At 36.7% G+C, this 13,392-nt stretch overlaps 1 protein-coding gene across 1 annotated transcript in view; it reads left to right on the top strand.

Annotated features, from left to right (window-relative positions):
* The window catches only part of LOC145686391 (putative G-protein coupled receptor CG31760), an 890,751-nt gene that overhangs the window by 794,767 nt on the left and 82,592 nt on the right, over nucleotides 1-13,392 (top strand). The window contains exon 8 of the mRNA XM_081759667.1: nucleotides 3,303-3,435. Within this exon, the coding sequence (XP_081615793.1) occupies nucleotides 3,303-3,435 (133 nt within the window). The remainder of the gene's footprint in view (nucleotides 1-3,302; nucleotides 3,436-13,392) is intronic.

Here is a 13,392-nt window from a genome sequence, read left to right as displayed (position 1 = left end):
GACAGAAAAGGTGTGATTTTGGTGGACTTCCTGGAAAGAGGCACTACAATAAACGCTCAAAGGTATTGCCAAACTCTGCAAAACCTCAGAAGAGCAATTCAAAACAAGCGCAGAGGAATGTTGAGCTCTAAGATCTTGTTGATTCACGACAACGCCCGGCCCCACACGGCAAATGTCACGCGTGAAGTTCTTGAATCTTTTCAGTGGGAGTTGTTTCCTCATCCGCCGTACAGTCCCGACCTGGCACCGAGCGACTTCCACCTATTCCCAGCAATGAAGAAGTGGCTGGCTATGCAGCGTTTTGATGACGACGAACAGCTGCAAGAAGAGGTAACGAAGTGGTTGAAGTCGCAGGCGGCCGAATTTTTCGACGAAGGAATTTCCAAGCTCGTACATCGCTACGATAAATGCCTTAATTTGAATGGTGACTATGTCGAAAAGTAGTATTTGTGTGTGGCTTTCATCTGTATATAATAAAATTTGTTTCCTATACTTTGTTGATTTTTTGTTCCAAAACGTAATCTACTTTCTGGATAGCCCTCGTATTTTATACAACATTTTATTCTACATCTGCATTTACAAAGTGATTCAATTCGCTTGAAATATTACCTACTTTCTTGTGATATTCTCTAAAATATGTTAGTATGCACCAATAAAATTCGGGTATATGCAGTATTCTGCAAAGTTTACGAAATATGCATGCACATCGACATTCACTCAAAATATTACTTATATGCGTTATCATATGCATCTCAAACGAAATCTTACAAGTCCACCGGAAAGAAAAAGTATTTTCCATACGTTTCTCTGTGTCACTATAAACATGCATTTTGCATATAAATCCGGGCTGTAGTCATGAATGAAGTGTCCATGAGTTTCTCATAAGATCCAAGATTACACTGTGTATAACACGTCGTGTAGAATTCAATTCAATAAATGAGAGACAGCATATTGTTAAAATGTAAATTCACACTTAGAATCGAAGACTTGATATACCAGGCTATCCCAAAAGTTCAGCATCATGCAAGGAGAAAAATGAAACACGAATATCAGAAAAAAAGACAAACCATTATTCAGCAAAGTACATGCCATCATGTTCGATGACTTTCACCCATCTTTGGGATAACAGCTCAGTCTGTTCAGTTTCCGAAAGATGTAATGTTTCACATTGGCTAGGGCTTCCTGTCCTTTTTTCACTTACTGTTTACGTATGCCATGGGTTTTCAAAAACACCCACTTCTTATCTCCTGTCACAATTCTCCACCAGAAACGAAGATCACGCGTTTTTTTTCTTTTTTTAACAAAGTCTAGCAAATTACTACTCTGTGCTGGACCTGTTCCTCTTTCAGGTCATGGGGACCTCATCGGGCTGTTTATTGCCATAATTTATGTCACACAAGAAACGGTTTACTGTCGATTTGGATGCCCCAACCACTGTTGCTAATGCACGTGTACTCGACTTGTGGTTCAGCACTCAGCATCTTGCAGAGGGCCTTGCAGGGCTTGTCCGCGAGGCTTAAATCACCCTAAGTAAATTTTTTGAATCAACGGGAAGCTGCCGATCGATCCAGTACTGCTTTGTTCTCTGCGTGGAGGTGCCGCAGCTTTTGCAGTTAAGTTTTTTTTTTACCATAAAAGTCGTAGCACATTTCGAATTGCAATTTTGTCCTCACTCACGTTGCATTTTTTTATTTATTTATTTTACGGGAACACTCGCTACACACGAAGTACTTGCCTTCATTTGATCCCACGAACGTGTCCTCTATGTTTGCCAAGAGTTTTCACTAGTGGCGCCACATATATTCCCGAAGTTTTACCTCAGGCAGGTCAGTGTGGTGATAATGCAGGACTTCTGGGACTGCCTCGTAATTCTGCTAAAGACAGTGAAACTTACATTTATGAATGAAGTGTATATGTTGGTACTTGAAGCGGTCTATAGAATGCGGATAAGCCACTGTTAAAGTCATAGTTACCCATGAAGATGGCTTTACTCCATTATCGAATTCGGCCGAGACAATCGCTTTAACTGTATATTGCAAAGAAACAACATAATTTAAAACTTCACTTTCGTTTAAAGTGTTATTATGTTGAATAACAAACGAACGTACTAACATTACGATCTTATAAGTGCTCAATAGCGAGATCCTAATAAAGAAAGTGGGGGTACAGGTTTAGTGCAAAAGCTACTTTGTCAATCGCGATGACATTTTGGTTATTTGGAGTTTAACATCCTTGTATAACACTGGAGTTGTGTCATATTTGGATTTACAGCTTGGATCTGGATTTGGATTTACGATATCTCATTAGGCATCAACATCTTCAGCTCGAAAGACACGTATGCTCACCATATAGCCACAAAGAAAATTATTATTATTATTATTATTATTATTATTATTATTATTATTCATTACGTCAACAGTTTTTTTATGAGTGTAATTCCAACGGGGGAGGAATGCCATCCCCAAAATCCTGATACAGAAAACAAAAAACACGTAATTATCCTCCCTCGTCCACCGTGGTACACCCAACATTCATAAAATACATATCGGTGGAAAGTGTCCTCCTTTAGGAATACATAGATACCAAAATTATCTTCCTAACTTAATTAGGGGCTAACATTAAGGAGCGACCAAAATGTGACTATTTTACACCGTCAGGTGGCTCAATGGCCGTAACTCTGTAACGATGCATTTCCCGACATATGGTCACATGAATTTTTTTGCTTATCTACCCATAAGGTATCCACTCCTGAAATTTTGCCGTACCTTTTTGTTACACCCTGTACATATACACCCCGTATTTTACTATTGCTACATGTTTATTTGAAAAGTTGGACATAAGGGTACAATTAGAGAATTTAGATATTGCATTGATCTGCAATATATTAATATTGTATGTAGAATGGAGAGGAGAATGGGGTCCTTTGTGGGAGATATCATATGGGGTACTTGCTGGTAGAGCATACTAGAAAATTTGAATGTTTCTTGTTTGTAAGATATGTATGGAGTCTATCAAGAGAATTTTGTAATAATGCAACTATAAAAGCTCTTAGAATTTTTATATTTGCCTTATTAAATTGTGCATTATTTTTACAATCCATTCCCGTTTTATATGTTCAAGTATAGTGTGTAATACCCAGTTCAGTAGACTAATGTTGAACCTAAATGGACCACAGGACATACCTCGAGGACCATAGTTTGAGAAACGAGGTATTAGACAACTCAAAATGTATACCAAATAGTACAACTCTACATAACTAACTTGAGACATATATCATTTTAACTCGTGTATTTTAATTTCAGTGACATGGGTGGAGAAACAGTTGAATATGAGTTCTACATATGACGACTTGTTTCGTTGTCATCGTTGTGCACCGGGCTGCGAATCTTGTCAAGATTTATCTCCATGTCTTGCCCATTACAACTGGCCTTTCAGGTAAGAATGACATTTTAATGTATTTATGTTAAAGTAGATGTTTAACAAAAGAGAGAAAACATTGGTGAGTGTATGTGTATATGCTTACTTGCAGCTTGTTATTATTTGAGATATTTAACGGTAGAAGAAATTACGATATAGAGAATGAGTTGAAATTCCATAGGGTATTACATTAAACGTAGAAAGATAAATTATCCAAGAGTGTAGTTATCCCATTAGAATGTGGAAAGATAAATTGTCCAACTCTAAATGAAATTCACGAAGAAATTAAATGTCGATTAAAAGCAGGAAATTCTTGGTACTATTCAGTTCAGAATCCTTCATCGTCGAGATATTTGAAGCTTAAAATATATAAAACGATAATCATACCTATTGTAATGTATAGTTGAAAAATATGGTCGCTTACTCTGAGGAAAGAACGTAGGCTGAAAGTATTTCAGAACATAATTCTGAGACAAATATTTGGGCCCAAGAGAAACGGCAATGGGGAATGGCAGAAACTTCATAACGAGGAACTGCATATTTTATACTGTTTACTAAACGTTGTTAGGTCACCAAGTCTAGGAGGCTTAGGTGGGCAGGCCAAGTAGTCAGAATGGAAGAAAGTAGAAACTCTTTCAAAGTCTTAACTGGAAGACCGGTCGGAAAAGACCATTAAGAAGGCCTAGGCGCAGATGGGAGGACAATATTAAGATAGATCTCCCAGAAATAGAAATAGGAATACAAAGTAGAAACTGGATCCAGTTGGTTAAGAATAGAATTCAATGGAGAGCTTTTGACAACGCAACATTGAACCTTCGAGTTAAATAGGCCATACAGTTACCTAATTACAAACATTACCAACTGACAAAAGTGACGTAGGTGACCTTAAATACACACACGAGCTGTTTTACATAAAAGAGTTGTTTTATTGCTGTAAGTTGGCATTCACTTATTCTATTAACTGGTATAACAAGAGTTAGAAGTAGTTTGTGCGTCACTGGTGTCTACCGTTAGGGGAAGATAGCTAATCAAAAATATATACAATTTGATGTTTAACAGTGTATTTTTGTTTATGTATAGAATAAGTAAATAAACACTGATCCAGCAGAACAAACACAGTCAATTACTGTCGGCAACGGTCGATCTGACTTTTTAGTACCATAAAAAGGAAACTTTTCTTGATTTATTTTTTCGAAAACTACCCACCATTAAAGATGTCATTTTTTTTCAGCGTCATGTTATCTACCGCTTGACACATATCTTTGAACAAGATTACAGTTAAATAAAACGTAAAGTTTAAGAGTTAATCGTAATTTTTAGTCACATTTCATCAACCATACTGTGTCTTCAGCTTGGATTTCTTCTCTTTTTTTATATATACGTTATATTAATAATATTTGTAGAACTTTTTAAATTCATATGCATTTTATTTTAAGCAGAGCTGAGAAAGTTTTAAAAGGTGAAAATGGCGAGTTATTATTCACGGCTTTATCAAAAAATAAATAAATATAATGAGGGGCCGAGGTGGCTCAGTTATATTGCGCTCATCTCTAGTGGATCGGGTTCCTGGTTCGATTCCAACCCACACCAATTACACTTTGTGATGGACAAAGTGTAGGTTTTCCAAGCGTCTTCCCGTTGTCTCCCACTCTCTCTTCATTTCATCATTATCGTCTATCTATTCATCATCGTCTCAGCCTGGAGCATAGCCGTAGATGTTAAACTCGAAGAAATAAGGAGGCATGGTGACTCAGTTGTAGAACGCATACCTCTGGTGCGAGATGTTCCTTGTTCGATCCGTGGCCAACTTTGTGGTGGACAACATCGTGTCCGTGGGTTTTTTCGGGGTACTCACGTTTCCTTCCACATTCTCACTTCACCAATTATTCCATCATCATCCGTCTCCCTTAGCCTAACGGGCATAATCGTGGGACATTACACTAAAGACTTCATTTTAAAAATAAAAAGTAAATTGGAAGGATATTACCGCATCGCATTCGTTAGAGGTTTAAGGCGAATGTAGCTTAGAAGAGCTCATTAATTCTAGAACATTAAACAGTTCAAGTCATCATCATCATCATAGGTATTCTGCCTTTATTGGCAGGTCACTTGCCGCAGCTGTGAAGCTTCCATGCTCCACGGTCCTCCGCTAACCTTTTCGTCTTCGCGTATGATCTTTCTGTTTTAATATCGTCCATTAATTGTAGTCTCCTTCGCCCCCTCCCTCTCTTTCCCGACACCATACCCTCTAGGACGTCCCTCATGATGCAATCTCTTCTTAGGCAATGTCCCAACCAGTTTCTCTTCCTCTTCCTAATAATATCTAAAAGTGTTCTTTTCTCACCCACCATTTCTAACACTCTCTCATTCGTTTTCCGGTCGACCCAACTAACTCTTTCCATTCTTCTCCACACCCACATTTCGAAGGCTTCCAGTCGATTTTCGTCACCCTTACTCAATGTCCACGTTTCCGCCCCATACAGCACAACACTCCACACGAAGCATTTTATGAGTCTTTTTCTCAACTCTTTGTTCAAGGTCCCACAAAACAGACTTTTCTTTCTTTTAAAGGCTTCTTTCGCCATTCCTATCCTTGCTTTTATTTCACGTTCGCATTTCATGTCATTACTAAGAACACTACCCAGGTATCGAAAACTATTCACTTGTTCTATTTTCTCCCCTCCTACTTTTATATTTGACACAGAACCCTTTGTTCCAATCACCATGGCTTTTGTCTTTCTAACATTTATTTTCATCCCATATTCTTCAAAGCCCCTTCTCATTTTTTCTAACATTTTATTGATTTTCTTTTCAGATTCTGCAACAAGGGCCATATCGTCTGCAAATCTTATGCATCTAATCATTCTACCTCCTACCGAAATGCCATCATCATCATGTAGGCTCTTTTTCACTATCTCTTCTAGATAGACATTAAATAGTGTTGGCGAGAGGCAGCATCCTTGTCGAACTCCCCTTCCAATTACACTCTCTTCCGTCAGTTCTTCCCCTATCCTAACACTTACTTGTTGGTTCATGTATAAGTTTCTTATGAGTCTTCTATCTTTCCATTCCAACCCTATCTTTGTTAGAACTCCCAACAACAATTCCCAATTCACGCGGTCGAAAGCCTTTTCGAGATCGATAAATACAACATACACCTCTTTCCCTTTTTCTATAAATCTTTCACCGATCACCCTTAATAATCCAATAGCATCTCTTGTGCCCTTGCCTCTTCTGAACCCGAACTGCTCTTCCTCAACATCTTTATTTGTTCTTCCATATAACCTTCTGTTCAGTATTCGGAGCAGAATTTTAGCTGCATGAGATATGAGACTAATAGTTCTATAATCCTCACATCTCTTTGGGTTCGATTTCTTAGCCATCGGTATCATGATCGTTTTCAGAAAGTCTCTTGGCCATTCTCCTGTTTCATATATTTCATTGCATAGTCGCCACAATTCTTTCTTTCCCATGTCTCCTATATTTTTAATGAATTCAATTGGTATGTTATCTATTCCTGTTGCCTTTCCATTCCTAATCTCGGATATAGCCTTTTCAAACTCATCCCGAAGAATACTAAATCCTTTATCATCCTCGCCTACTTCATTTTCCACTTCAACATTTAGGCTACACGGTCTATCCCTACTCTCATATAAGTCTTCAACGTATTCTTTCCACCTTCCTATGACCTCATTTCTCTCGCTGACTACCTTCCCATTCTTATTTTCTACTGCCATCATGATACTCCCTTGTTTCCTCCGAAATTCCATAGATTTCACCTCTACATTCATAGATACAGTTCAAGTAGTAAGATATAATAGGCATAATTTGACTACCAGAAATAAGAAAAGTAAATTTTGATACAGTTAAATTAAATATTTGCAATGGGAAAATTTATAGAAAATTAGAAAATTTAGAAAATCTTTCTCAGGTAAGGTGAAACCATCAATAGAGATCGTTACAGTGTTAAACTCCATGAAATACACCGGAAATTTGTCCGCAAGCATCCAGCAATGGTCAACAGATAAGGTATTCCCACGACAATGCTGTGGTACGAAGAACGGCGCAGAATCTCCATAAGTTGCAGTATGAAATCCTTCCTAAGTCGCCGTATTCCTCCGATATCTCTCCCACTGACTATCATCTCTTCCGACACCTCGATCATTTCTTCGGAGGAAAGACCTTTCTTGATGATTGAGCGGTGCAACGTGTGATTGAGATAGATATGCTGTATTTTTCTTCTGCCACGGAAATCCGATTGTTGGCTGAGCTATGATAAAAGTTTGTGGTTGCAGCCGGCGCCATTTTAATTAATCAAGTATTGTACTATTGATTTTTGTTTTCTGACGTTTAGAATTGGTGGACAGTTCATTTGCAGCAATCTAATATAACCAGGCATTAAAAATTGTTTTTGCATCACTGAGTTTTTTTATAATATTATCACAAATTTGGAACTCAGACTTGAGATATTATCGAATCTGCAATATTTATCTTTTCTCTTGAAAGAATGTGAAAGACTTTTCTATAGTTTTATTGACTCTCCTCTTGGAAGTTCTAGGAATAAATTCGTGCAAGGGACGCATTTATTAAACAAAATCGTGTTATATTTGTATATTAGAAGCATCAAATGCTTCTATAGATACGGAAACAATTAGTTGATTTATAGTAGTATAATGACAATAATATAATGGCTAATCAAAGTTATTTAATTCTGTAAACTACTAAATAATAATTGAATAAATAATAAACGTGGAGTGATGCGGAGAGACAAAATTAAGAATGAAGTGATCTGGAGAAGAGTAAAGGTGAGACCACTAGTAAAAGGACTGCAAGAAAGTAGACTGAGATGGTTTGGGCATGTAAGAAAAGGACCTTTGGAATAGTAACTATAGAACTGAATGGGAAACGAGCTGGAGGCCGGCCAAAGAAGAAATGGGGAGATCGTGTTAGAAACGATATGGTGCAGTGTGGTGTCACTGCGGATATGATACAAGATATAAACAGGTGGATGACAGCGATTCGAAAAGCTGACTTCAGCTAACTGGGGGAAAAGTCTTAGAAGAAAAAAAGAATTTTACCAGGAATGATAAAAGAACAGTTTTCTTGCTTACCTATTCGTTTCTCCAATTTAATTTACTACAAAATGTACTACTTTATATTGCATCATACAGAGTGCTTCACTATTGAGATCGATTCATCACTGTTCTTTACTGTTAGGATTTATAATGAACTCAACAGAGAAGTAAGTCTAAATCAAGTAAACTATTATATTTCTTTATAATTTTTCGTAGCCCCCACATGATTATTTAAGAAAGAGACAGAAACTTCCTCTACTTCTCTCCATGAACGGTGCCTATGGGCGATAGCAAGAAAAAATAAATCCATCGTTTAAAAGCCACCTAACAAATTTTATTTACAACATGGAGTTTTGAATTAGTCCACTGAGAAGGGTAGATTGTACTTACCATCAACATAACCCAATTTGCCTATTTTTTATAGTCCATAATTCATCTTTTAACTTGGTTTTCATATAATCCTCATGACTAGTATCATAAAGCACTGTATTCACTTTCACAGCTTCAATTAATTCTTCCACTTCTCTTTCTCTCTCTTCCTCTCTTTCTCTCTCTCTCCCTCTTTCACACACATACACACAGCGCTTTTCTTTGATAGAAAGAGTCATAGAAAACGGTAACAGACTGTGGGAGGGGTCTTCTCTACACTACGATTGTTCTTTCTTGAGGCTTGATCACATTGTTTACAGTTTTCTGCATGTACTGCTCCTTGGCTTGGACAGGCTGCCCTGCTGTCAATTAGCGGAAGGCGCAAGACGAGATTTTGCAAAATACGTATTCTAAGGGGAATGGTAGGCTTCAATATTTATTTTTCGTTCTCCAGGAACTATTAGACTACAACTTTGAAAATTTGTATAAATGTTCTCGTTTCATCCTATGCTGCAAATAAGACGGGGTTTTTGGGAATTGCATATCCTAAAGAGAGATATGAGGGACATAGTTAATCTTTTGACGTTTACCAAATATCCAAAACTATTAGGTTAAAATTTTGTATAAATGTTTTCCTTGCACTCTGGGCTATAAACAAGGCAAGTTTTCAGAATGGCACATTATAAGGAGAAATTGGCTTTGCTCCTTAAATGATTTCTTTTTTGCCATTCTCTAGATCTCTAAAACTGTCAGGCGTATATTCTTGAAACTTTGTATAAATCTTCTTCTAGAACCCTAAACTGTAAACAAGGCAAAGCTTCTTGGAATTGCATATTATTAATAGGAGGGAACGCTTTATGATTTCTGCACATTTCCGTAATTATAAGGCGAAGAATCTTTAAATTTTGTGAAATCTTCTTGCACCCTAGACTACAAATAAGACGAACATTTGGGAATCGTGTGCCCAAAAGTGAGGATGGAGACAATGACACAAATTTCTGTATAACATTGGGGGATGGCAGTCAGATTTACCAGATATAATGGGCAAGATACCAATGAGAATTTTAATGTAAATACGTCGGCCCAAGCAAACTTCAGGGGATAGATGGGAGGTACTAAAATAGTTGTTTCTGCTGTTCTCCAGATCTCCGAAACTAAATGATGGAGAACCTTGATATTTTGTATAAATATCCACCTACACTTCAGGTTGTAACAAAAAAGAGATTTTGAGCATTATGTATGCTAAGGGGGTCTGGACGGGTTTGAGTAATTTTTCCCGTTCACCAAATATCTAAAACTATTAAGCGTAGAATTTTGAATTTTGTATAAAATTTCTCCGTGCACCTTAGGCTGGAGATAAAACGAGATTTTAAGAAATATGACTCCTAAGAGGAGAAGATCTCCTGGGCTTGTATTATTTTTTGTCGTTGGAAAGATCTATCAAACTGTCAGATGCAGAAAGTTGAAATTTTGTATAAATATTCTCCTCGCATCCTAGAGTCTAATTTAAGCAGGATTTCGCAAATTCAAACCCAAAGAGGGGAATGGAGTTTTTCAGATCACCGAAACTTTCGAGCGCAGAATAATGAAATTGTGTTAATGTTATTCATTTGAATTCAGAAAAACTCAAAAAGAAATATTTCTAGTATTACTTAGAAGTGTTCTAACTCAATAAGCCAACATGAGCTCTATTTGTGAGTCGAAGAATATCCAAACCAATCTGTAACATCTGAGGTATGGCAGAAAAAATCGCACTCCGTATCTGGTTTATGAGTTCATCAAGGTTAATAACTTTTTCACCAAAATACACAACGTCCCGTAGGAAAAAGTCCAGAGGAGTTAAATCAGATCAGAATAGTACCTAGGCCTATCAAATATCCAGGAAATTCCGTTTGAAGATACTCCCTCAGTCGTAGGTTCCAATGGAGCAGGGAATATCATTTGAGGTTGTAAATGATATGATTGGAGAACTTCAAAATTTCGAAGCATACCAAGGAACATATTTTCTGTTATGGTTTGCTTCATGAAAAACAAGGGGCCTGTAACTTCATTATGAGTTAATGTACATCAAACGTTCAATGTCTGACTTTCTCGAGAATATTCCACATACATGTGCCGATTCTCAGATGCCCAAATCCTAACATTGTTTTTGTTAACATAGCAGACAAGTGAAAAGTTGCTTTATCTAAGACGACAAGGTTCGATACAAAATTTGTCATTATCAAACTTCTGCAACATTTCATTGATAAATATATGTCTTTTAGCTTGTAGTTACGCTTAATTCGTTGCAATAATTGCACCTTATACGTGCGTAAACATATTCGTTTATATGCCACTTCATGCACAATTAATCTTAGAATTTCCAGCTGTCTGCGAAAGTGACCAAAAGTTTTCTTCAAGATAATAATGATAGCGATGGCTAAGAAATCGAACCCAGATGTGATAATTATAGAACTATATTTGTTTAGTATTGCATGCAACAAAAATTCTGCGTCGAATACTGAATAAAAGTTTGTATGAAAGAACAAATGGGAAAGTTCAGGAGTAACAGTACAGGTTCAGGAGAGGTAAGGACATAATAGATACAATCGGATTATTAAGGATGATCGGCAAAAGGTTTGTAGGAAAAGGGAAAGAGGTGTATGTTGTATTTATTGATCTAGAAAAGGCTTTTGATCATGTGAATCGAGAATTGTTGGAAGTTCTAGAAAGTTTGGGTTGGAATGGAAAAATCGAAGACTCATTAGAAACTTATATATGAACCAACAATTTAGTGTTAGAATAGCCGAGGAAATGACAGAGGAGAGTGTAATTGAAAGCAAAATTCAACAGGAATGCTGCTTTTTGCCAATATTATTTACTATGTATCTAGAAGAGACAGTGAAAATAGAGCTTACATAATAAATTTCTTTAGGAGATAGAATGGTTAGGCGTCTATGGTTTGCATAATATGGTCCTTGTTGCGGAATCTAAAAAGAAAATTATTAATATGTTAAAATACTTTTGGAAGGGCTTGAAGAATATGGGAATAAAATAAATGATAGGAAGACAAAAACTATTGTGATTGGAACGAAGCGGTAGGTGTCAAATATAGAAGTAGGAGACCAAATGGAACAGATGACTAGCTTTCTATACCTTAGTAGTATTATTAGTGATGATATGAAGTGCAAATATGAAATAAAACAAGGACAGGAATGATGAAAGAAGCCTTTAGGAGAAAGAAATCTATTTTGTGGAACCTTGAATAAAGAGTTGAGAAAAAACAAATAAAATCCTTCGCGTGGAGTATTGTTCTGTATGGGGCAGAAACATAGACATTACGTAAAAGTGACGAAAAACGACTGGAAGCTTTAGGAATGTGGGTGTGGAGAAGGATGGAGAGACTTAGCTGGGTCGATCAAAAACCAAAGAGAGGGTATTAGAAATGGTGAGGAAGAAAAGAAGAGTTATACACATTATTGAAAAGAGAAAGAGAACTGGTTGGGACATTGGCTAAGAAGGAACTGTATCATCAGAGACGTGTTAGAGGGTATGGTAGCAGGAAAGAGAGGAAAGAGCCGAAGGAGGCTATAGTTGATGGACAATATCAAAACAGAAAAATCGTACGTGAGACGAAGAGGTTAGCTGAAGATCGTGGAGTATGGAAGTTTCTTATTTGCGGCAAGTGACTTGGCAATAATGGCAGAATACTTTTAATGATGATGATGATTTCGCAGAGCAAATTCACTTTCTGGAGCTATATGTGTAACACTCCCTTGTTTTCTCCATCTGTAACATCCGATCTACCACAACTGTGAGGTTTCACTACACTTCTTGTCGATTCCTTCCATGCCTGGATAAGTTGCGTGATTGAGGTTCCTTGTGTTCAACACAACGGAAGTTTTGAAGCATTTGAACAACACTATCTCTGGAATCCACCACACCCATTGCACCTTTTTCGAATTCAGGCGCTATTTTTCATTTCGGCGATACTACCACCGTCACTGGTTGTGGTACAATCATGAAAATTTTTAAAAAAGAAGCAACTTTGAGTTTCCTTTAAAACAATCTTTTCTTTTTTCTCTCTGTCTCTGGCCATTTTAAAACCACGCAATTTTAAATATCGTCAGTCCTACTCTGAATACCCTGCATTTCCTCGATGTTTCCTGATCTTGGTCAACTTCTTAAGTGTTGTGTTTTTTAAAAATGTAAAAACCTTTTCTAATAAGGGAATCGTCCTGATTTGTCCTACTTCACAATGATAAATTATAAGTAAATATATATATATATATATATATATATATATATATATATATATATATATATATATATATATATATATATATATATATATATGTGTGTGTGTGTGTGTGTGTGTGTGTGTGTGATTGTTAGTGACTATTAACCCTTTAATTGGCAAGCATTGATAGCATTACCCTTGAAATATTTAGTTTGCTTTTTTGGTTGAACCATGTCTTCCCGATCATAATTTCGTAATTTTTAAAGTATTTTTGTACTTTGCTTACAAAACGCAGGGTGTTTATTTCAAAGC

This window comes from Thermobia domestica, chromosome 5 (assembly GCF_964235325.1).
Source record: "Thermobia domestica chromosome 5, izTheDome1.hap1.1, whole genome shotgun sequence".
NCBI lineage: Eukaryota > Metazoa > Arthropoda > Insecta > Zygentoma > Lepismatidae > Thermobia > Thermobia domestica.
Note: the sequence above shows the minus strand (reverse complement) of the source record. Positions and strands in the feature narration are given on the sequence as shown.